Source organism: Mus caroli, chromosome 7 (assembly GCF_900094665.2).
Source record: "Mus caroli chromosome 7, CAROLI_EIJ_v1.1, whole genome shotgun sequence".
NCBI classification, from domain to species: Eukaryota; Metazoa; Chordata; class Mammalia; order Rodentia; family Muridae; genus Mus; species Mus caroli.
Genome location: NC_034576.1, coordinates 3,088,024 through 3,114,356, shown reverse-complemented (window position 1 = coordinate 3,114,356; position 26,333 = coordinate 3,088,024). Strand labels below are relative to the sequence as shown.

Here is a 26,333-nt window from a genome sequence, read left to right as displayed (position 1 = left end):
CACACACACACTCACACACACACTCACACACACACACACTCACACACACACACTCAAACATGGGCAGCGCTAATTGGATTTAGTGAGGTTTTATTTATTTATTTATTTTTTAAGACAAGAAGTAGGCGATATGATGAAAATACCTTGTCTGGGTGGAGGAAGCTTGAAGAAACGGTGGGAATGGGTATAACCAACATTGTATACATGTATGATGTTTTCAAAAATTAAAAAATAACTAGGGCTGGAGAACTAACTCAGTTAAGCATGCTTACTACTTTTCCAAAAAAAAAAATGTGTCAAGTGTATTATCAGTAGAAGAAATTCACTTCTCTCATCTCTGAGCTGTCTGTGCCCCTCTCAGCCTCCTGTGCACTACAGCCTCCTCCAGCTGACTCCATCTTGAGTACAATCTAGGGGCTACACTGAGTCACAACAGCCACAGAGAAGGGCCACACAGCTTGAGTTACCATGGCACAAAGTAATACTGCTGGGACCGCATGGTGGCTACCACTGCCTTTTAGCCCCGTTCAGGAACTGTGGACCTCATTAAGAAAAACTTCAAGTTGTGGATTCTGATACTTTAGGTAAACTTAAAAATTATGATTAAAATTACAATCTCCTGTGTTGCATCTGTCTGTCATTCATTCGCCGACTCCTTGTCCACCTGCAACTAGAGACCCATTCTACGCAGACAAGGGACCAAGAGGGTCTGCAGCAACTTCCCACTCTGGGACCCCACTAGCCTTCAGGCCTTGGACCTGAAGACCCCTGTTGAGCTTCCTTCCTGAGCTGGGACACTGGCTAAATCCCCACTGATACACACACAAGCACACAGAAAATAAATAAACAAACAAATAAAGTTTGGTTTTTTTTTTCTTAAGAATGAAAACTCTAGATGCTCGTGAGATGGCTCAACAATTAACAGCACTGGCTGCTCTCCCACAGAACCTGGGTTTGGTTCCCAGCACCCAGAGTGGCTCACAACCATCTGTAACTCCCCTTCCAGGGCACCCAGCGCCCTCTTCTGACCTGTGTGGGCACCAGGCACACATGTGGTACACATACATACATTCAGGTAAAACTCTCAAACACACAAAATAAAATACATAAACCTAAAGATAAAAGAAATGAAAAAGAAAATCCGTAAAGAAAAATGGTACAGGGGATATAGGCTGTGCATATCCACAGGGGTTTTTAAAAAGAGAACACTCATACTGATTTATATTTGATAAAGAGAATTCCAAATTATTAAATTGGCTAAAGGCAAACATTTTCTATGCAATAAAAGAGTCAGAACCGGGTTTAAACTGGCATTTATTGAGTGATTACTATATGCTGGTGTGCTTGGTGTTCTACATAAGTCATTTAATCAGCAAGTTACAATAGTTCTGGACTTGTTAGTATTGAATTATGCAATTATTGCGTACATAAGGTAAATATTATAAAAGTGCACTGATGCGTTAAATGAACGGATGCAGCAGTCCAATGCCCAGCAGCCAGGGAAGCTGCGCTGCATCGGTGATGAGGCCAGATTGACAGACACACATGGTTCTCTAGTCTACATCTTAAACATCCATCAAATAGTTATAAAGTCTGAACACGTTCTTGGTCATAGTTGAAGCTTCACAAAACGTTTTGGAAGCAAATATATTATAGGTTACATTCTCTGAACAGAAGAATTAGACGACTCCATTTCCTGTTGTGCGTAGGGGGTGGGGGCGTGGGGGCGGGTGGGTTGGTTGCACCCGTGGGAATATGCATGTGTTCACCCGTGTGTGTGCTTGTGGAAATCAGAGCAAGGCATGGGATGTCTTCCTCCATTGCTTTCCACCCCATTGCCTAGGGACAGGGTCTCTCACTAAACTAGAGCCTTGCCCTTTTGTGAGGCTGGCTGGCCAGTGAGCCATAGCCACTGCCACCACCCAGCCCCACCTCCCAGTGCTGAGATTACAGCACTGACAGCTGTGTGTTATGTGGATCCCAGGGATTCAAACTCAGGTCCCCATGTTTGCAGAGCAAGCGCTCTTACCCACTGAGCCATCTCCCTAGCACCCCAGCCCTGCAAAAATGTTTTTAGACAGAAAACAAACTAAACCACTGGACTTTGAAGCATTTACTAGGACTGCTCCAAAAAAAAAAATGTCAAGATAAACAAGGATGTAGATTATATAATGTTAAGACGTGGCCAAGGTTATATCCAGAAGGATCTTTTTATTATTAAGTATGTTATTGCAAATATAGAGAGAATGTAAATGAAGTATACCACTTAAAAGGTAAACAAGAAATAAAAGTAGCCAGAACTAAGCACAGTGTGCATATTCTATAATTTAACATATCAAAAATAACAAAAGAAATAATATAGATATTTATAATTTTATAAATTATAAATAAATATAAATAAAGCCAAACACTAGATCTTTGGAAAGACAGTAACAAAAGCCAGATAAGTGTTTGGTAAAAGCAAATAAATAACAAGGAAGCCACAATGGCGAGTTAAAAGGAAAGGAGTGATAGGAAAAAATGCAGAGAACCTTTTTGTTTAATTATAAAAATAGTGTTCATAATTAAGCTTATAGTCCCAAAAGACCTACAGAATGAAGAACTCTCTAGAGGATAAAAGATTATTATAAATCATCAAAATGAATCCAAGAAGTAAAAAAGTGTTCCTAAGCTACCAAGATAGAATTATCATAGTAATGGCATATGATAATTCAAACTGCTTTCCAAACATCATCTCATCATAATGGCATATGATAATTCAAACTGCTTTCCAAACATCATCTCATCATCTGAGATTTCCCTCTCACAAACCTCAGAATTCATTACTGGTGAATTCTTTTTTTAAAAAAATTAAGATTTATTTTTTAATTATATGTTGGGGGGGGGGAATATGGGTGGGTATGCGCATATGCATGCCATGCCCCTGGAGGCCAGCAGGGGGAGTCTGGGCCCCTGGCGCTGGAGTTACAGTTAGTTGTGAGCTGCCTGATACGGTTGCCAGGAAGCAAATTGCAAGGGTGATCTGCACTCTAAACCATGAAGCCATCTCTCCAGCCACAGTAAACTCTTTTAATCTGCCAAGGACCTGATACTTCTCAAGCTACAGAAATTATTCAAAAGCATAAAAAAATTTACTCAGATCTCTCAAAGATGTCAAGTTAAGCCATGACATCTTCAAAACTTCACAAAAATAGCACCAACTTAACACATCAAGATAGAGAGGCAAGTGTCCTTATATAAAATAGCAAGAAAAGGCAGTCTATATGAAAAGACTGTATACACTGAGGGTGTTATGAAAAATGGGGCTGGAAAGATGGCTCCACATTTAAGAGCACTGGCTGCTCTTCCAAAAGATCCAGGTTCAGCTCCCAGCACCCACATAGTGGCTCACAGCCATCTGTAACTCCAATTTTAAAAGATCTAACACCTTCTTCTGGCCTCCACAGGAACCAGGTGCAAACATGGTACAAAAAACACAGGCAAGCAAAATGTTAAATTATACAATGGTAATTTTAAAACATAGGGAGATGGGTCAACATTGACCCTAAGCTGCACACTTTTCAGCTGCTCTGAAGAGATGTCTTCCAATTCAGAATGTCTTCCAATTAATTCACAGGTTTTTTTTCTTGCCCAGGAGTATACAAAACTTCTCAATAGTAAACAAAATAATGTGTTTTTATAATCAACCTTGTATTCATTTAAATAAATTTTAGAAATACAGAAACCTCTTAATAAAAATTTTATGGGAAAAAAAACTCATGAAGCTATAGACACAGCTCAGCATTTAAGGGTACTTACTGCTCTTGTAGAGAACCAGAGCTCTGTTCCCAGCACCCATAAAGGCAGCTCACAATTGCCTACAACTTTAGCTTCAGGGGCTCAAACTCCCTCTGCTGGCCTCTGCAGGCACTGCACTCACAATAGCACATATACACACAAAGATACACACACATATACAGAATTAAAAATAAATCTTTCAATGGATGTGTGAAAAGCATTTCTTAATGCTCAGTATCCACTCCTGGTTTCTAGCCAGGACAGTTTCTTAACGCGACACAGGGCTCATGTCTCCATACAGCAGCTGTTGTGATAGTTAAATGTGAAGCATCATGGGCATCCCAGTTAATACCAAGAATAAGAACAGCACACACACTACCAACACGATGGTTGTTTGCTGTGGAGCCTTGGACCACTCCACAAAGCCCTAAAAGAGGGGGAGAGAGGGGGGAAAGAAAATATCAGCACTGGAAAGGAAGGAGATTGATACAGTTTACCACAGGAAAATATGAACGTATGATTAAGGATCTACCAGCAGAAAAGCTGTTAGAGTAACCAGATATTAGATAAACATACGGAAGCAAGCAATGTACCTGTGTTTTGGAGAAAAAAATTTCAGAATAAAGGATGAAAATTGCAAAATATCACTGTATGGTGTGTGTTTCGTGACCCAACCCCTCTTTTAAATTTCCAGCTGTCTAACTTATTGTATTCATTTGTAAATATAACAGCCACCTTGAATATTTTCCCACATGTTTCTGGTGTGTGGCATGCATGTTCACATGTGTATGAGCACACATGTGTATATTTGCATGTGTGTGTGTGAACATTCATGTGCATTTACATGCATGTGGAAGCCTGAAGTTAACATTAGCAATCTTCCTTAGTTGATCTCCACCTTATACATTGAGGCAGGGGCTCTCGTTCGAACCCAGAACTTGGTGGCATAGGCTAGTGTAGTTAGGCTGCCTTGCAGCAGGGATTCCCAAGTCTCAGCCTTCCACATTCAGAGTGCTAGAATTATAGGCAGATTGTCACATGCGCCCAGCCTTTACATGGGTTCTGAAAATCCAAACTCTGCTCCTCGCTCCTGCCAAGTGTCTCTCCTCTGAGCACTCATGCCATTCCTTCAGAACCCTCCTCTAAACGTGGCATCGGTCTTTGTTTTTCTCCACCCGTATTCAAGGCATCAGCAAATGCTGTTAGCTTTGCCTTCGAAGCATTTCCATAGTTAGCCTTTTATTCCTATCACTGTAGCCAAGGGCATCATCACAGCATCCTCTCGCTAAGACAACTGTTTCTCTTCTTTAAAAAAAAAATCCACTTTAGTTTTGTAAACTTTTATTTTTAATTTTTTTATTGTACATGGAGGAGGGCATCTTGCCTGCATGAATGTCTGTGTCCCATGTGCATGGCTGGTGCCCCAGGAAGCCAGCAGACGGATTCAGATCCCCTGGAGCTGAAGTTACAGGTGGCTATGAGATATTTGACATGGGTGCTGGGAATGGAACTTGGGTCCTCTGGAATAGCAGAAATCACTCTTAACTACTGAGCCATCTCTTCAGCCTTGGATGCCTGCTTCTAAGCACTCAGACTCATTTTTGTCTTCCCAGGTCAGATAGTGTTTGTTATGGTCTAATTCTGGATATCTCCTACAGACTCCTGCTTCGAGTGTGCACAGTGCTGTCCTGGGAGACTGTGGAGGCTCGAGGACAAGCTGAGTGAAGGAAGTCTGAGGATAAACCTATACAAAGCCCTGAGTCCTGATTCTGTCTTGTATCCTCATTTTTTTTTCTAGGTGAACAGCCTCCACCAAATGCTCCCGCCTCCATGAACTGAGCTGATGGACAAGAGCCATCTAAAATCATGAACTGAAATAAGTCTTGCCTCTCATGTATCATCAGGTGTTGTGGGAGCAATGACATGTATGCTAACTAGTGCAGTGATCCTTCGAATGTTGAAATAAACTTGATCAAATGATCCATATGCATTAACATGTGTGTTTTCTGTGTTGCCCTATCTAAATAACGCTTTTTTACTGTACATCCTGATCACAGCTTCCCCTCCTTCCTCTCCTCCCAGTCACTCCCTCTCAACTCCTTCCCTCCACATCCCCCCTGCCCTCTTCCCTTCTTCCTCAGTGAAGGGAGGCTTCCCAGAGATAGCATCCCACCTTGGCATATCGAGTTGCAGGAAGCTGCAATTGGGATGTTAATGAATTAATTAATTGACTAATGGAAAAAAAAAACATTTTTCCATGGCATCCTCTCCCTTCTCTACCAATGACCTGACACATTTAAACATACACACATATGCACACATATATATATATACACATACACACACAAGCACATACATTTACAAACACACACAAATGCACAGTCTTATGTAGCCAAGACTGACTTCAAACTCACTACATAGCCCAGAATGACCCTTGTGCTTCCTATTTCCTGCCTCTATTCCCTAAGGGCTGGGATTATAGATTCATACTACGAGGGAAATCAAACTCAGGGTCTCAGTGGAAGAGGGAAAGTGACTGTGTGAAGGGGATGGTGGATGGGGAGGTGGGCAGATGGATGGAGGCATGCATGGTAATCCCTATACATACCTGGGAGTCCTCTGACTCGTCATCTTCTTCTACTGAGCTCCATTCCTGAGATAGCCCAGTCTCTTGGGAGGACAGATCTGTGAAGGCAAAAGAACAGAAAAGAAAAGGGCTGTGAGTGAGTGAGCAGACATGGAAATTAGGCTTCCCAAGCTCTCTCCATGGCATCCTCTCCCTTCTCTACCAACGACCGACACATTTAAATATGTACACATATACACATATGTATATATAGACATACACACACGAGCACATACATATACAAACACACACAAATGCATACACACGTAAGCACATGCATACATGCCCTTCTCTACCAACAACCTGATATATTTAAACACACACATATACATGTATATACATACAAATACATGCATACATATACAAACACACACACATATATACATGTATATACATATATACAAACATATACACACAGATATACACATGTATATACATGCATTTACAAACATAAAAACACAAATACATATATAGATATATATGTATACACAAGCAGGCACACACACACATGGTTCATGTGGGGCTGATAACATATCAGGCCTGAATTTTGATCCTGCAGCTAAAACTGGGCCATCTGATGGGCTCCGCTGTTCACCTGTCCAGAAGGTAAAAGTTCCCTAATGGTCTCCCAAGCAAGATCTGAGTGAGAGAGCAAAGAAAAACTGTTCCAGGAGCTTTCCTACGGCCTACAAGAGAAGCTTCCGGGGAAGACTTTCCCACACAGCTACTACCTGTGCATCCTTCTTAATCCTGAGCTGAATAAAGTTGGCAGAGATTGTTTCATTTTATGAAATGTAGGTTAGCCTGGAAATCTCTCTCTCTGAGCCAGGTGAGCCTCACACTCATGAGCAATTCTCCAGCCTCAGACTACCAAGTACTGGATTACAAGAGCCACCATGCCTAGCTTAGAGTCTACTTTTATTTTCTTTTAACAGGGGTGAGTGGAGGCACACACCATAGCACACATGTGTAAATCAGACTTCTGGGAATCAGTTATCTCCTACCATGTGGAGATCAAACTCAGGCCATCATCCTTATCCACTGGGCCAGCATGCTGGCCCAGGGGTCTGTCTGTCTTAACTGACTTCTTACTTTGAACTTCCTAAACCAACCTGTGTTCAAGAAAACAGCTAAAAACAGGCTCAATGCCCTTAACACCTCTGACATTTGAGCTGCGTAATTATTAGAGAGGAGGCCCTGAACCATTGCTTGTGGATTTAACAATACACTGTGACCTCTGCCCATGCATGATCTTGTTAGTAACCTCAGTTGTGGGTTCCCTATCTGACATGATTAGGGATGTGTGTGTGTGTGTGTGTGTGTGTGTGTGTGTGTGTGTGTGGTGTCTCCATATGAAAATCCCTTACTAAGCCTGGCCTTGACCATGCCATATCTTGACCTATCACATAGGATTATCAAGTTGCTAACAAAGGCTTTAAAAGTGCCTAGGAGGGCTGGAGAGATACTCAGTGGTTAGGAGGGCTCAAGAGATACTCGGTGCCTAGGAGGGATGGAGGTATGGAGGGATTGAGGGATAGAGGGATAGAGGGAATGAGGGATGGAGGAATGGAGAGATTCTCGGTGGTTAAAAGCAACCACATCAGACACAATTGCCTTTAACTCCAGCTCCAGTGGATCCTGTACCTTCTTCTGGCCTCTGTAGGTACTTGCATGCACTTGCTCAAAGACACACTCACACACACACACACACACATTTTCGCGTGCGCGCACAATTCTTTTTAAGTGTTTAGGTATCCCAGCATTCCCTGTTCCTCACTACACTCCAAGGACCCATGAGAATAAACCTCTTGGAGACACAAGGCTCAAGTACTCGAGTTAGTCAACCAACCCAATGTGTGAGGAAAGCCATCTAAAGAAACAGCCTTGCCAGCTCCTTATGACCCCACAGGCAAGCGCAAAAACAGACAACAGGAGAAATGTCCCCTGAGGTCACATCGAACTGCTGACCTACAGAATTATGAACCCATGCATGCTTGTTGTATCAAGTGACAAAATATTATTCAGAAAAGAAAAAAAATAGCCAGTTCAACAATCTACAGGTCAGTGAGTGACCGATGGATGTTTAGCCTCTCCTAAGTTCTGCTGAGAGCATCCCCCTTGCCTGGCTCCCACAGGACCCCGAGAGCATCCCCCTTGCCCGGCTCCCGGCTCCCACAGGACCCTCACCTTTCTCATCACTGTCACAGCTGGAGGCCCCGACCTCCACAGCCTCCCAGTCCTTGGGGAAGGTGGAGTGGCATGGCTTCTCCCAGGCCCTGCTGTCTCGAGGCAGTAGTCCCTGTGTCTGCTCAGTCCTGAGGCTCTGCATCTCCTCAGGAGGAGGCGTGGCTTCCAAGGCAGGCTTTCTTTTACTTCTCCTGTTCCAGTGTCCTGTGGGGTTCCTCCGGTACAGGATTCAAAACCTAAGGTCACAGGCAGACACACCCGGTCATCCAGTGAATGGTGCTAGGTGTGTTGCTGAACACTAGAAAGAGAGCAGGGGGGGCAGTGGTTCAAATGGAAGGTTACTTTTGACTCACAGTCTGAAGAAGCGACCTACCACTTGGTGGGGGAGGGGACGTGGCTGCAGGGGCGTGAAGCATCGGGTCGCATTGCATGCACAGTCAGGAAACAGAAAGTAGCGGATGCTAGTGCTCAGCTAGCTCACTTTCCCCTTTTTATTCTTGTATAAAGAAATGCCAGTATCTGAGGGGATAGAGAGCGAATGACCCTGATCTGGTCATAACACACTCACTGTAATGTATCATTTAATCCCTTGACTGTGTTCAGCAACCATATGTATAGTAGAGAAATACTTCTGAAACAAAGAGGAAATAAATGGCCACCAAGTGGGTGGAGATGACAGCCAACCATGGCTGACGACCTGAGTTTGATTCCCAGGATTGTGTGAGAGGGCAGAATTGACTCCTGTGAGTTGTTGTCTACCTACCAGCTGTGGCCACTGGCATGCTTGCATGATACCTACACACAAATAAATAACGTGCAAGACAATGAAATAAATAAAATATGATATAACATTTAAAATTTGCACTTATGTGGGGGAGAGTAAATAAAAGGACACAAGCACGAAGATAAAATATTTGAACACTGTTCGTAAGTGAGATGCATGGACCAGGAAGATGACTCAATTATGAAAATGTTTTCTGTACAAAGATAGGGACCTCACCCACAGGAAGGAGGCTCTCTGGAACTCACTGGTTATCCATAACCAACAAGGCCCAGGCTACTGAGAGGCCCACTCTTCAAAACCAAGGTGGGTGGCACCTGAGAAATGACTCCCAAAGTTCCTCTGACCTTCATATCCCACAACACACAAACATGTACACCCCACACACACATGTGCACTACATGCACACACCCACACACACCCACACACAAATGTGGCATACAATTTACACTAAGTGATCTCTATATTAAGTAAATGATACAGTAACACATATTTATGTTAAATTGTGCATACTGGATATGTAAGCCATTTCTTTTCTATCTGTATGACCAGTTATAACTGAGGTGGTTTGAATAGGAATGGCCCTCATAGACTCATGTGTTTGAAACCTTGGCCCCATAGGGAGTGGCACTATTAGGAGGTGTGGCCTTGTTGGATAGAGGAAGTAAGTCACTGTGGGAACAGGCTTTGAGGTCTCATCTGCTCAAGCCCCACCCAGTGGGCCTCACTGCCTCTCTCTGCTGCCTGAGGATCAAGATGTAGAACTCTCAGTTCATTCTCTAACACCATGTCTGCCTGATGACGCCATATTTCCCGCCATGACAATAATGATCTAAAGTTCTGAAATTGTAAGCAAACCCCACGTTTTCCTTTATAGGAGTTGTTGTGGTCATGGTGTCTCTTCACAGAAATAAAACCCAAACTAAGACAACCACTTAAAGATTTTTGCTTATTTTTTACATTATAGATATGCACGGGTGTCTTCGTAGATGTGTACCTGAGTGCCGTGCCCTTGGAGGCCAGAAGGAGCTGCACTTAGAAAAGGTTGGGAGTTGCCCAACATGGGCTCTGGAAATCAAACTTGGGTCCCCGGACGAGCAGTGTGCTCTCCTAACTGCTGAGCCACTGGCTGTCTACAGCGCATTAACCATCATCTCTCTATTGGAGATGTCTAAAGGCCTCTGAAAACCACAACTAGATGCACCATTTCCAAGGCAACTCAGCTCTCTACACCCCTAGTCCATTCTCCTCCCACATCCTCCTCTCCTGCTCAGAACCCCTCCATCCTTCCCAGAAGCCCTTTCTTTGCCTCATACTGCATGCAGCCAATCAGCCAGCCTGCCTGCGGTTCCGTTAGAAACACTTTGCCCTCTGCCTGCTGTCCCAGCCTTCACCATCATCTGAAACTTTAGTCCTTGGGATACAGAAGCTTCTGTCATGATCTCCCTGTCTCCTGGGATTCACTCATCCCTTCACATTGATGATGGCAGCCCTTAAACCTACTGCCCAGTCCATTCAACAGCTTTGTGCTGCTGGCAAGATGGGTTCAGTGAGCAAAGATGCTTGCTGCCAAGCCTGATGCTCCAAGTTTGATCCCTGGAACAGATGGTGGAAGGAGAGAACCACCTCCCATAAGTTGTCTTCTGACCTCCATATGTGCACCATGCCCCACCCTCCCCCCCCCGACTCTACCACCACACAAAAGTAAATAACTAAGTATAAAATACCCACCAGCTTTGTCCTTCTCTATTCTGGTTGGTTACAATGGTATAGTTTTTAGTCATGGTCAAAGGGTACCAGCCCCTTACCCTAACATCCAAAGAAGCACAGGCAGAGATTTTAGACCCACCACCCAAGAATTCCTGGAAGAACATCACTTGCTCTCAACTGAGACCAGGGAGCATGCCTTAGTTTGGCCAATGTACATGTTGTTTGGTTTTAAGTTGGTTGGTTTTAAGTGTGTGTGTGTGTGTGTGTGTGTGTGTGTGTGTGTGTGTGTGTGAATTAGAGGACGCTCAGCCTTCCAGAGTCAGCTCTTTCCTTTCTCCAGGGATCTAGGATCAGGACTCAGGTCACTGGGCTTATTTGGCACAATACTTTTACTCCCCAAACCATCTCACCAGACCTTGATTTATTTTATTTTGTTTTTAGACACTGCCTAGGTAGCTCAGGGTAGCCATGAACTCATGATATATCCCCAGCTGGCCTCAAACTCCTGTTCCTCTTCCTGGACAGAGGCTGCGGGTGTGAGATGCCACACTCTGTGGCTGTGTCACCAGTCTCTTTCCAGTTGGGGTGCCCCTCAGTTAGTAAGCGGGGAGCAACTTCCGGTGACAATGGGGCAGCTCTAGCAGGAATGCTCAGAACACAGTCTGGGATCTGCTTGCTTTTCCTGTGTTTGTTTGCTTTATTATTCTCAATAACTATAGAAAAAATAAAAATAAAAAAACCCTAAAGATGAAAAGAGACTGGCTGGCACTCCCTCTCCCCCCTGTGATAGAAAGTCTCCCTGGGAAATCCTCAGAGGTAGCTTTTAAAAGCAAGCTGACTCACAGGCTCTGGTGGGGGTGTCTGTTGTTAGTAAAACCCCACAGCACCTGAACATATGCACCCCCCCCCGCCCCGCCCCCCCCCGGGAGTAACGCTCCCATCCTGGGCACCTACGGAACACAGGGGGAAACTGTCCTTTGCCTACTTGTTTGTGGAAGCCGTTGCACCTCTGTCTATGTTAAAAAGGAAAAAAGCAAAGCTATTCAGAAAGCTATTCAGAAAGCTGGTACATAGCTCAGTGGGTAGAGCTGCTGCACAAGCATGAGGACTTAAGGTCAAATCCCTGCTGGCCAGCCAGTGCAGCCCAAGGTGAGCATCCACCAGGCTCAGCAGTTCTGAGACACTGGTTCAGTTCCCAGTACCCACATTAGACAGCTCACAACATTCTGTAACTCCATTTCCAGGAAATCTAACTTTTTCTTTTGGCCTCTGAGGGTACTTGCATGTACATGCATGTACATGTACACAGATACACAAACAATTTTTTTAAATACAAATATTTTTAAAATATTAACTGCTGGGGCTGGGAGTTGCATGCTCAAAGCCCTGGGATCAATGTCCAGCACTACACAAAGTGGGCATAAACTGTGGTGGTGCAGTCATCTAACTCCAGCTTTCAGAGAGGTAGCAGAGAAATAAGTTCAGCTACATAGTGAGTTCAGAATACCAGCCTGGGCTACATGAGACCAGAAAACAAATCTTAACAACCACTGGATGCAGCCACAACATCTGTAGACTCAGCACTCCAAAGACCAAGAGAGGATCTCAAATTTGAGGCCAGCTTAGACTATGTAGTCTCTCCAAGAAGTCAAACAAAAGCTTATAACTTAGATGTCTATCAAGAGGAAACGTAAATAGATTCCCATTCATACAATGGAGGCAGGTGTGGATAAACTTGAAATATATATTTGCCTGCATATAAACTGCATTACCTACACATGTATATGTATGCATACGAATACATATCATATATTTAAATATATGAAGACCCAAGTTTGAGTTCCAAGCACTCACATTTTTAAAAATTGCCAGTACAGTGGGAAGAGAATGGCTACAATTTTCTGGCTGCTGACCATCACCAGTAGCAGGTAAAGCAAGCACAGAGATAACTGTGAGCCCTTGAATGTGACCTCCACCATGCACTTGCTGTGTGTCCTAGGACACACAACCTCTCTTGAGTTTCAACTTGCTCATCCGTAAAAGATGCTGGTAACAACAGCAGCCACATCATGGAGGCGTTTTGAGATTTCTGCAGAGAGAGAACACCCTGCTGAACGCAAGTTTAAAGGCCACATTCCTTCTCCTTGCATTGTTGGTTTAAAGCTGTACCCTGCCTTCAAGGCTAACTGCCTCAGGGGTTTTTATTGTTGTGAAGTTATCTTGACCAAGGCAACTCTTGTGAAGGAAAACATTTCATTGGGGCTGGCCTAGAGTTTCTGAGATTTAGTCCATTATCATCTGTATAGGCTATTTCCGGCTGTCAGCTTGACTATATCTGGGATGGACTACAATCCAGAACTGGAAGGCTCACCTGTGATCCTAATCTGGAGGCTGGGAGATACAAGTTTCTGACCTGGATCTTGGCATGGAGATCTTGAGGCATAGTGGCTATGAATCCCAAAAGATTAAGACAGGGAGATCTTTGAGTTCAAGGTCATCTGGGACAAAGTAAATCCCAGATTCAGGAGTGATGGCACCTTTAATCTGGGCCACACCTTCTGCTGGAGACCTACTACATAAGGATATTGGAAGAAGGAAGATTTACTCTCTCTCCTTCACCTGCTTGCCTTGTGGGACTGAGCAACTGCTAGATCCTTGGACTTCCATTCACAGCTGCTGCTGAGCACTGTTGGGAGTTGGACTACTGACTGTAATTCATCAACAAATTCCCTTACTATATAGAGACTTCCCATAAGTTCTGTGACTCTAGAGAACCCTGACTAATATACCATCATAGTGGGCAGCATGGTAGCATCCAGGAAGACATGCTGGAGGAGCTGAGTGTTCTACATCTAGATCTGTGGTCAGCAAGGAGGAGACTGCGTTCTACACTGGGCAGAGCTTGAACAGAAGAGACCTCAAAGCCCATCTCAACACGCTTCCTCCAACAAGGCCTCACCTACTCCAATAAGGCTACACTTCCTAATAGCGCCACTCCTGTTGGACTTATCATTCAGCACATGGGTCTATGGGAGGTCAGACCTATTCAAACCACCACATTAACCTTAACTTAAACATCACCTCTCCATAAATAAGCACTTGCTACCCATGGATATGAAACTTCCCAAAGATTTCTCATCAGAACTTTGGGCCAGGCCCAAAAGTGAAGTCTTGGGAGCCTATGGATGAACCAGTTGCACATCCTGGGGGTGAGCAGACAGGACCAAACAGGGTAGTCCATGTGACCGTGCAGCAGTCAGATATGCTGTCCCCAAAGATCGGAACACAAACACTTCCAGAGCAGAAACCGAGCAAGACAAAAGTCAATCACCCAAGAGCCTCCTCCCCGTGACTTTAACTTCCCAACTGGAAAACAAAATGCAAATGCAGAGGAATATGTCACAAAGCAAATAAGAATGAGCGGCCACACTGCAGCATGGGAGAAACAACAGGAGCACTGAAGACTGTAGGAGAAGCTCAATCAAGTGTCCTTTGAGAGGAGCTGCCCTGCCTCTGCAGCCTGGAAAACACAAGGGACATGTGGCTGTCACCTGACTTCTCAGGAGACTAGAAAATTATCTTCTCAGATGGCATTGTTTGCACTTTAAAATTTTTAAGATAAAATTGCTTTTTTCTAAAGAACTCACAGATAAAAGCACTGCATGGCCAGGTTAAGGAAGCCACTCAGATACATGCCCGGCCCCACAGCTATGTTTGTCCCAGTGATGATGGGTATATTGTCCATGGCGTTGGAATGGCCATTCTAAAGCTCCGGAGGTTTACTTAGGATTTTGCACTTACTACTAACATTTAATTAGTTGGTTGGTTAGTTACTATGTCATGTTCTCACTGCTTCAGGACCCAGAAAGTTGAATTCACTTATCCACCATTTTTTTTAAAAATGAAAAAAGTTAAAACTATAAAAAAAAATAATCTTTGTAACATCTTTCTAAGTCATGTCCTTTTACCTATGTTCCGCCCTTCATCATCCTCATATTACCCTCTCGTGGTCTCTTGTCTTCTAGCTTTTACTTATTTATTTTGAGACAAAGAGCCTGCAGTTCGCAATGCTCATTATTTCAAACGTTTAAAAAGGCAACATCCCATGAGACAAATATAATGTCAGACCTACAATAGACCCTGGGGGGGGGGCTGACAGTTTGCAACCTCAGTGAGAGTTGGGGTATATGTTGGGGGAGGGGTGTGAAAAGATGAGACTGTGGACACATAGCAGGGCTAGGGATGTAGCTGGGTGGTAAAGGGCTTGCCTAGAACTCTGTCTCCAACACTGCATTGGCAAACAAGCACCAGGATGCTGCCCGGCAATCCCACCACTTACGAGGCTGAGGCAGGGGGATCAGGTCAAGATCATGAATTTTGAAACCAAATTAAGACACAAAACTCTGTGTGTGTGTGTGTGTGTGTGTGTGTGTGCGCGCGCGCGCGCGTGTGCATGCGTGTGCACGCCGCCCACACATACATTGTTGGGAAGAGTATTAGAGTATCCTTAGAATTGGGTTTGCTTATTGCTTTACTTTCTATATGAACCATAGTTTATTACAGGTTTAGGCTGAGAAGCAGCAACTAGAGGAGAAAACTACATGTGTGGGTGGGGTAGGGAGGGTGGCAATATGGCTCAGCGAGTAAGAGGCACTTGCTGTCAAGCCTGACCATATGAGTTCAATTCCTAAGAAAACCAACGTCCACAAGTTGTCCTCTAAATTCTGTGTCCCATACAAAGAAGTGTTACTTTAGACAATAAATAAGGAAAGACCGGTAGGAGCCAGTTGCACATGGGGAAACCTGGGGAAAGGGGAAGATTAGAAGATCTTGTAAGTACAGTAGATGGAAGGAGAGAAGTAGAAAGGGGGGGACAGGGATTCACATTTCACTATCTGTGGTATTCTTTGTGAATTAGAAGACGTATCACCTGCAGAGGGGAAAGGATGAGAGTCAGTGAGAGCGAGGAAAATCGTCATAATAGTGATGATGATGATGATGATGACGACGACGACAATAACAGAGCCCTGCTTCCTGGGGTGAATGTTCTGATTGCAGGCCCTACTTAGTAGTTACAGCTATGGCTCCATTGCACAGATGGGCAAGGGTCTCCATCACAGCCTCAGAGCTCAGGAGAGTTGGGACTGTCCCTTAAATCCTACACCTGTGGGACTCCATAAAGTCATGCTCTTGGCCTGTTGCAGGATACCACACACGGAGCACAGGACAGACATAATGCACACATGCAACCAAATTTGCAGGTGCAGTGAGCCCAACAGAGAAACTGGGGACCTCCCTGAGAGGACGGAGAGACAATGTGCACGTACGTGCACAGACCCACGAAGGAACACAGACGCCTGAGTGTAAGCTCCCTGCAGGATCCCTTCTCCCTGGTTGCTGAAATTTGTGTTGGATGTTCAGGCACCAAGTAAACAATCAAGTTAGCAGAAAAGAGGGCCCAAGCGGGTTAAATGCCCCTCCCCGCCATCTTCTCCCACATGGACCCTCCATTCCCATACCCCAGACCTAGAGCAAACTGTACTGTAAACCCGCCCACCCCAGAAACACGCATGCAAATGCATGCACAGTCACACGTGAATGCATCTCCCCGATCACTACCCACGCCCCCAGCCCAATCTCCCGCCCCCTTCCCGCCCGCGGGGTCCCTCTAAGGACTCACCCTCCCCAATCAGACCCTTGCAGGCTCTGCAGAGCTGGAGCTGCAAGGACTGCGGCTGGGCTGCGCAGACTCGGAAGCTGCGGGTGGGAGGTGGGACGTGGGGGTGGCGGGGAGAGAAAAGGAGGCGGCCTTCTCTCTTCCTCCTCCTCCCTGCAGGGAGCCTGCGTTTGAAGAAAACTGGAAACAAATTGCAGGAGTAAACAGAGCCCGGTGCCCTGTGGCGTAGTACAGGTCCTGAGGGTCTAGCCAAGGTGGAGTGCGCCCTCCATCCCCAATTAAGTTATGTCTCAGTCCAGGGTGCAGACAGCTGCTATGGCCAAGATTTTTGCACGTGCTTCTTCCAGGTTCTCTACTTTAAAACCCCCCTGCTCTAGGGTGAGAGGAGACAGGAAGGAGCTCAGGCAAAGGCATGTCAGCCTGGAGTCCGAGGTTCCATAGATGGAGTTAAGTGCTGGCTGTGTCATCTAGGGATATTACTTAATATTCCTGTACCTCAGTTTTCCAATCTGCTAAGTGGGAATGATAGGGAACAACCGCCAGCACTCTCAGGATGTCTGTGAAGGTAAAAATAAGAAAATAACACCTGCAGAGTTGTTTACTGTTGGGTTTCCCCCCTGAGGTCAGATCTATGGTCCAGACTGACTGTGAACTCACTATGTGGCCTTGAACTTCTGATCCTCCTGCCTCTACCTCCCTATCGCTGGGGTTATTAGTGATGTGCCACCAAGCCCCATTTAACATGCAGAATTCTTAGAAAGTGTTCAGTAACTGTTAGTGGTATCATAATCCCCATCATTCAAATTTTACAACAGAGACCGCTGCCAAGTTGCTCTCAGAAAAGTCACATTAAATTTTTTTTTAATTCAGGTGGATGAAGAGATGGCTCAGCAGTTAGGAACACCCATACACAGCCATCTGTAACTCCAGCTCCAGGGGATTTGATGCCCTTTTCTGGCCTCAATGAACAAGTTGTACTCAGACGCACGAACATACACACATCTACATATGAATAAAATGTTTAAATAAATTTTAAGGTTATGACTGAGCTGTAGGTGAGGAAACTTATTTTCACTTATGTCCCTGGTCAATTTATTTTCATTTCTCTAGTTTGTTGTAAAATAGAGAAATCAGATTAATTTTCTGTAAGAACAAAAACACTAGCCAAAAACAGATTATAGGAGGAAAGGATTTATTACAGCTTCCGGTTCCAGGTCACAGGCCGTCAATGAGGGAAGCTGGGACAGGAACTTAAAGCAGTAAGTTATAGAGGAACACCGCTTGCTGGCTCTCACACAAGCTCATCTCAGCTAGCTTTCTTACTCAGCCCAAGATCACCTGTCCACGGAATAACGCTGCCCACAGTGGGTTAGCCCCTCCCAAATCAGTTAACAACTAAGGCAGTCCTCCCACAGACACGCCCACAGACTAATAGGACCTAGCGCAGTGGTTCTCAATCTGTGGGTCGCGACCCATGTGAGGGGCAAAAGACCTTCTCACGAGGGCCACATATCAGATACCCTTCCTATCAGATATTTACATTCCGATTCATAACAGTAGCAAAATGACAGTTAAGAGGTAGCAACAAAAACAATTTCGTGGTTGGGGTCAACACAACATGAGGAACTGTATTTAAGGGCGGTAGCATTAGGAAGTTGGAGAGCCAGCTGCCTCTAGATAATTTCTCAATCAAAGCTTTCCTCTCTGGTAACTCTAGGCTGTGTCATCAGCTTGACATGCTAAAGATGACCGGGACACTTAAGAAAGAAGCGTCTGGGCATGCCTGTGAGAGATTATCTAGAGCAGGTTAGCTGAGGTGGTAAGGACCCTCCTTCACCAACAGTGGTCAGTCAGTACCATCCCATGGTCTGGGGTTCTGGACAAAATTAAAAGGGAGATGTGAGCTGGGCACAAGCATCTATTGCTCCCTGCCTCTGACTGTAGATGTTGTGTGACCAGCTGTTCCAAGCTCCTCCTCCTGTAACTGACTATACCCTCAAAGGGTGGGGCCAAAACAAACCTTTCTTCCTTAACCCATTTTTGTTGGCTATTTTGTCATGGCACCAACGGAAGTAACTAAAAGGGATATGCTTTCTCACCAGAAGATGATCTAAATGGGAGATTTTTATTAAGTACATAGCAAACAAAAGTTAAAAAAGAAAGAAAGAAAGAAAGAAAGAAAGAAAGAAAGAAAGAAAGAAAGAAAGAAAGAAAGAAAGAAAGAAAAAGAAAGGAAGAAAGAAAGGAAGGAAGGAAGAAAGAAAACAATGAATGAGTGAATGAACAAATGAATGAATGAGTAGCAAATAGCAGACAGATAGCAGGACACATCAGGTGCTTACAACACTCAGTGGACAACTGAAGTCACCTGATAGAGAGAGCAAAAGTAGCTTCAAGCTGATGGTTATAATTCAGCAGAAGTGACCTGCAAAGCCCTGCTTTTAACTGTTAGTTGCTTTAACTGTAGTCACTGATTGAGAGTCCCAGGAAGAGTTCAGAGCTCACTCCCTACATGACCTTCCAACATCTCTTTCCCACCATGGGCATTTTTTTTATACCACAGAATAAACAATGGTAATGTCTATTGGTTATGGCTTACCTGCTGACTCTTCTCCAGGACAGTGAGGTTTAATTGGTTGTTTGGTTGGTTGTTTGGCCAGCTGGCTGGTTTGGTTTGGTTTGGTTTTGGGTTTTCATGATAGTGTTTCTCTGTGTAGTTTTGCCTGTCCTGGAACTTGCTCTGTAGACCAGGCTGACCTTGAACTTACAAATATCTGCCTGCCTCTGCTTCCTGGATGATGGAATTAGTGCCTGGTGAACAGCATGTTTTTTTTTTTTAACACCCTTTGTTGTCTGCTGTTCTCTGTCTTCCCTGTTACAGAGCCTGGGATCCAGCCTGCCCCAGGTTAGAAAGCCTTGGAGGGCACTTGAGATAAACATGAATGGCATCACAAATTATCAAGAGGTAAAGCAAAAATATTTCACTCCCATGAGCCTTTTCCTTTTGGTGGCCATTTATGTTTTTCCACCGTGATAAATCATTGCTCTGAGTATGGTGACTACATGATGAAGAGTCTTTAAGTCTTCTTATCAAATCAGGAGGATGGGTTGACCTTGGAAATTGCAACAAAATCCCCAAACCTTGGGCTATGGCTCGACCAAGTTATGAGTCTTGTAAGCATCTTGTTGGGGTTCCATGATTAACTGACAAAAGACTGATCAATGTAAGGCTAGGATTTCATTCAATCACTCATTTAAAACATTCGTTCAGCAAATATTTATTAGACAATTGATAAGTGGTATATATTCTTGATGATCAAGACAATGAGTGTCTGTGGCCCAAAAATGTATGTCCTTTAAATACATGTAACATTTACTTAATGAATGTGTGCATGTACACATATATACGAAATGGTATGCTTGTGAAAGTCAGAGGGCAACTTGCTGAAGTTGATTCTCTCCTCCCACCATGTGGGTCCCAGCGACTGAACTCAGGGCACCAAGCTTGGCAGCAATTACCTTTACCGACTGAAAATATGGGCTAGAAGGGTACATTCTAATGATGAAAGGACACAAGAGACACACAAGGCAATAAAATGTAACTCATACTAATATGAAATGGGTCCGTGTGGTAGCGACTCTAAGGGTCTGTCTACCTACTTACCTACATATCTATCATCTTTTTCTCAGGAGGGGTGGGGGTACTGGAGATGGGAACTAGGGCCTCATATTATGATAGGCAAGTATTCTTCCACTGAGCTGCCAGAGCCCAGAGAAGACCTAAGTGGCATTTGAATTGAGACCTAAAAGATGGGAAGGAGCTAGTTAAATAAGAATCCATGGCAGAATGAATCAATAAAGCTGCAAAGGAATAAAGAGAACAATATTGAAAGAGAGGCTAGACAAGGGACAGAAGTGAGATATAAGTTCTGAAAGGCATCCAGGGACTTGAAAACACACGAGGGTCATTAGGTTTGATTGTGGGCTGCTTCAGAAACATTAGCAGAGAACTGAGGAGTGTCGAGGTGGACTCTAATTTACATTAGGAAAGTGTGCCCAAAATCTCTGTGTGGGGAATGCAGCAGAAGGCAGCATGATGGAAAGATTGTGTAAGAGGCTCCTGTAGTGACAGGTGTGAAAGGAAATGGTGGCCTGAAGTGCAGTGGTCATTAGATGACAAAGGTGGATATAGTTGGGATTCACCATCCTGGTGGAGCTGAGAAGGCTGATATGCAGATAGCTTTGAGGTATAAAAGCAAGGAATGGATCTAGGAAGAGTTGGGCTATGAGCCCATGCAACTGAGTGCCATGTAGTGTACTCAATCAGTTTTTTGTTTGTTCTGTTTGCAGTGAAAACCCAGACCTGTGCTTCTGTGTGGGTGAGGTCCAAGTCATCCTTGAAGGAAACAAATATCTCCAAGCAGAAACTCTACGACTGGGAGGTTGGAAAAGTAGGCTTAGGATGCTGCTCAAAAACAAGCAAACAAACAAACAAAAGAGTATGTAATTTGATCTCTGATGCTGGAAGTCCCCTTTGAGCAGCCTACTGTGCTAAGCTGGTGTAACATGCGCTGTCTGTCCTGCTGTCTGACCTGCTGAACTACTTGCAGGTGAACTGTCCTTGGTTCTAACCGGTTTGGGGGTGGAAGGGAAGAGCCAGCCTCTCACTCAACCATCTCCGAAACTGCTTTCCTTCAGTGTTGAACAGTCAGAGCTAAACAGCTTTGGGCAGTGTCCACGGTTCTGAAACCAAAAGCTACGCTGTCCTTGGTGCTGAACCACGGTCCATAGCATGACACCATACAACGGCTACGCTATCCGTGGTACTGAACCAAAGAGCAGTGCACGTGGACTAAAACGGTTGCGGCTGTGCGCTGTCCGCGGTTCTGACTCACGGCGTCATGAATTGCCCCTAACCTCAGACCAGTTACTACAAGACCTGATATTGGTGCTGTTTTCATGAAGTATAACAGAGAGACCTCTTTACCCTCCAATACAGACACCTCAAGTAACGACCTGCGTAGGAAAAACTCCCTGCTGTTTCTTGGAGACACAGCTCTCTGGGGACTGTGGAGAGCATAGGACAAAAGCTAATTAAGACAAAAACTGCAGAGTCACTTTAAAGAGGCAGCTTTAGTTTTCAGTAGAGTAAGGCCAGATGACTCCCTCAAGTACACTCCACCTTCATATATAAAGGTCTCCATATATATGTGTGTGTGTGTGTGTTTAAATTTTATTACACTCTCTGTAAATTTTATTAACAGGGTTTCTAAAACATTCTTAGAAAGCATGCAGAAAAGAAAAGAGAGGGAACAACCTTCCCCAGGTTCAGGCTGTTGATTTTGAGTATAGCAAAGTGTGCCCCTGAGTTCTTAGGATTTTTTAATGTTGTAGGGTGGGGTAATAAGAAAAGTGTAGTTTCTGGGAGCTAAGGAAGTAGCCCAATAAATAAAAACACCTGCCGTGACAGTGCGGGGTCTGTTATTCAGATCCCCAGGACCCATGCAAATGCCACGTGAGTATGGCAGCCTGCCTGCATCCCCACTGGTGTGGGAAGCAGAGACAAGGATACCCCAGAGCAAGCAGGCTAGCCAGACTATCCAGAATGGTGATCTCTGGGTTCAGTGAGAGACCCTGCCTTGATATATGAAGGTAAAGAGTACTTGAGGAAGACATCTGACATCAACTTTGGTCTTCCACATACATGTGCACCTTCTCATATACATGCACCCATGCACAGTCAAATATGCATACACACAACACACACCTACACATTCAAGAAGGAGAGGGCTGTGATTGTTGATCTATAGAGGCATATTACTACTACATACTACTTGAACATTTGAAAAGATGAACTTTGAGTGGCATTTTCTTTTTTTTAAAGATTTATCTATTTATTTAACACATTTGAGTACACTGTAGCTGTCTTCAGACAGGCCATAAGAGAGCATTGGATAACTTTATGGGTGGTTGTGAGCCACCATGTAGTTGCTGGGAATTGAACTCAGAACCTCTAGAAGAACAATCCAGGCTCTTAACCGCTGAGCCATTTCTCCAGCACAAGTGGTATTTTCTTAAAGATAAAAATTTTTGCAATTTAAGAATGCTTCAGGTATCTGTACTTTAAAATGTAACCCAAACTATCTTGTAAAGTACCTTTGTTATCTTTTGTATCCCCTTACGAGACTGTCTGTCTGAATTACTCTTGTGTTTTGTGTGCTTTGAATTGTGCAGGCTCTTTTAAGAAAAAGTCAAGGGAATAAAATATACCCCCTCCCTGAAAACGTACATGAATGAATGAATGAATGAATGAATGCACGCACACACACAAATACCTTAACAATTTGGTCACCAGGAATGTCCCCAGGGAGAGGTACAACAGCAAAGATATGAGGAACCTGTGTCCTAAAATGGCCCCACAGATCAGAACCCACTCGTACTGTGCATTAATGTTTTAAACTTATTTTTAACTTGTGGCAGCCAGAAGACAGCTTGAGGGAATCAGTTCTCTCCTTCCACTACATGGGTCCCAGGATTGAATTCAAGTCATCAGGATTGGCAGCAGGTGTTGGGCTATCTCACCTTGAAGGATTTTCTTCTCGTGTCTAACCCATCAATCAAACTGTTAAGTGTCTCTCATTATTCTCTCATTTCCAGAATGAGGAACTAGAAGGGCAAGAGGTCAAATAAAACTTGCTTGGAGCTACTCAACGGGGCTCAGCATCTTCTCCTTCTTGCTTCTTCTCCAACCACACTGCAAATTTGCACAGCTTGTCATAACATCTTCTGGATGGCAATAGGAGTTCCAATCATGATGAGTTTATAAACCCTACTTACCCAGACCTCCATACAGCTGTCCCTGGTATCACTGCTTTCTGCAGAAGGAGCAAAGATGTAGATTCTCCTCCTACAAGCTTTTAATAATTGCAGCAGTTCTCAAAGTACTAGCACTGCTAGGGATGCTTATTAGAATATTACTCAGGACACTGACTCCAGGTCACAGATTCTCTGGGACAAGCCACCCACCAGGAACCATAGAATCATAGCAAGAATATCAAGGTGACAGGAACCTAAAACAGCTGGGCATATCACATCTATAGTCAAGCATAGAACAGGATGGCTGTAAACATGCCTAATCTGGCTCTCTTTCTCTAAACTTAAGCATCTAGGGCCCAAGCTCAGAAAATGGCACTGCCCACAGTGGGCTAAGTCTTTCCACATCAATTAACACAATCAAGACAATTCCCCACATACATACACTAGGATGGGCTGTGAAACACCCCAGTGTCGCCAGCAACCTCATGGAGACACTCTTCTCAGGTAACTCAAGATTGTATCAAGTTGAATTATACCATCCCACTTACCTTTGTACACTTTCTAAAGAATTTTAATTCAAATGGCTTATAACATAGTAGTATATATAAGCAACATTTTTTAAATTCTTATTTTTCATGAAGTCACTAATAAGTGAAGATTGTCATATCTCTACAATTCAAAATGAATTGTCATTTCCAGGAAACAATCCTGGAAAATTCCCACTAATTACTTATATTAATTACTTATAATTACTGCATTTTCCCATATCAGTTGCCAGTGTTGCTGCTAGGGCTCAGCTCAAGGCCTGGTCCAACCTAGACAAGTACTCTGTGTGAGTGCATCCTCAGCCCCGTAGCATCACCTTACATTTCAAGGACTACACCCCTTTGCTACATCGCTTTTCTTTGGAGTCATCTTTGTGTATCGTGTGTGTGTGTGTGTGTGTGTGTGTGTGTGTGTGTGTATGAGAGAGAGAGAGAGAGAGAGAAAGAGATCTCACATCAGTTTCAAAGAACCCAATATCATCTTCTGGGTTACCTATAATGCTTAAAGTTCCTCTCAAGCCAAAGCTACAGCCCTGTCAATTTTCCTTGTACTTCTTCTACATTTAAGTCTTCAGTCTCTTAGGCTTGCATGTGAAAGCATAAATCTGTGTTTTTCTAGAGAGGTAAGTGCCCCAGTGACATCTGATCAGCCCATCTCTTCCCTACTGCAGTTGAAAACTCTGACATCAAACATAGGAAATCTGACAGTTCTACGAATGAACTGAGTAAGACTGCCAGTACCATAGACAATTTGGGCTGGTGAGCTGGTTCAGCAGATACAGGTGTCTGTGCAAAGACCTGACAAACAGGAGGCTAATCCCCAGATCTCACAGCAGCAGCAGAGAACCAACTCCTGAGAGTTGTCCTCTCACCTTCCACACATGCTGTGTCACACACACACCTTCATACATGCACATGTTCATACATACATACATACACATAACACACACCTTTATATATACATGTGTTCATACATACATACATACACATAACATAAACCTTCATATATGCATATGTTCATAATACATACATACACATAACATACACCTTCATATATGCATGTTTGTTCATACATACATACATACACATAACACACACACACACATGAAGATCCCAGGGTGAGATAACTGCCAGGACATGGTACTAACTGGATGAAAACATTCTTAAATGGACTGTAGTAGTGGTTGCACAACTCTTGTGACTACACTAAGAGCCACTGAACTGCATACCTTTTAAATGGAGCCAGTTTTCTCCTGATGTGGAACAGTCCAGGGCACACTAAGTCTTTCCATGATTCTTGCCTTAGAAAATTGGTTTTTATAAATGTCCTGATTTGAATGTAATTCTTTAGTCACCCACATGTACTCCAGGTCTCAAAGATACTAGCAGACATTTACTTTACTAAATGTTAGAAAGAAATCCTTCCAGTCACGTGGTTATTGGAGCCCAGAAGAGGTCTATGGCTTTTACTTTCTCTTAGCTGCCACAACCATCCATGTATACCTGGAATAAACCAACATTGGCCATGAACCAATATTATATAGCGAGCCTTTTCTTTGCACCAATATTTGCATTTGGAATTTATTCACAACTTACATTTTTGGTGGTTTGGGTAAACTCTGTTATCAAATAACCTGCTGTCCTCATCAGCAATGATTTTGGTAAGCTCCCTTTTCATTTTATATTAAAATATTTTTTTAAAGGTTTACGTGTATGATTGCTTTCCCTGCATGTATGTGTATGTACCACATATGTACCTGGTACCTTAGGAGGCCAGAAGAGGGGAGGTGCCTGAGCCCAAGCAAGCTCTCCACCTGTCTGGCCAAGTCCTCATTACAGGTTTCTGACAGCGTCTCCTGGGAGTGGTTCCAGCTGCCGGATGCTTCCTCCCCTGCTGCACTGGGTCGGGCTGGATGCTTAATGCCCAGCTCGAGTCCTGCCTGAGATGCCCTCAGGGTGGCAGCGGCCTCTGCCCCATGGAGACCAAGTGGCTGGAGAACGAGACAGCAGCTATGGGGAGAAGGATGGGGGCTAACCAGTTAGTGGTGCTCAATGTCTATGACATGTACTGGATGAATGAATACACCTCATCTATTGGAATTGGAGCTCTTCATTCTGGAATTGAAGTCTATGGCGGAGAATTGGCTTATGGTAGCCATCCTTATCCTTTTTCTGGACTCTTTGAAATTTCCCCAGGAAATGCTTCTGAGCTAG

The 26,333-nt window shown here is 44.0% G+C and overlaps 1 protein-coding gene across 3 annotated transcripts in view; it reads right to left on the bottom strand.

Annotated features, from left to right (window-relative positions):
- Window positions 1-3,374: 3,374 nt before the first annotated feature.
- Window positions 3,375-26,333, bottom strand: part of Smim17 (small integral membrane protein 17) — a 29,602-nt gene continuing 6,643 nt past the window's right edge. Inside the window, exons 1-4 of one of the 3 annotated variants that reach the window (XM_021166546.2) lie at window positions 16,762-16,840; window positions 8,591-8,826; window positions 6,386-6,462; window positions 3,375-4,204 (exon numbers count right to left, since the gene is read on the bottom strand). In XM_021166546.2, the coding sequence (XP_021022205.1) occupies window positions 4,094-4,204; window positions 6,386-6,462; window positions 8,591-8,732 (330 nt within the window). In that variant the 5' untranslated portion in view covers window positions 8,733-8,826; window positions 16,762-16,840 and the 3' untranslated portion in view covers window positions 3,375-4,093. Of the gene's footprint in view, window positions 4,205-6,385; window positions 6,463-8,590; window positions 8,889-16,761; window positions 16,841-26,333 lie in introns of those variants that run through there. The other 2 variants (XM_029479245.1, XM_029479244.1) reach the window with 2 other exon arrangements.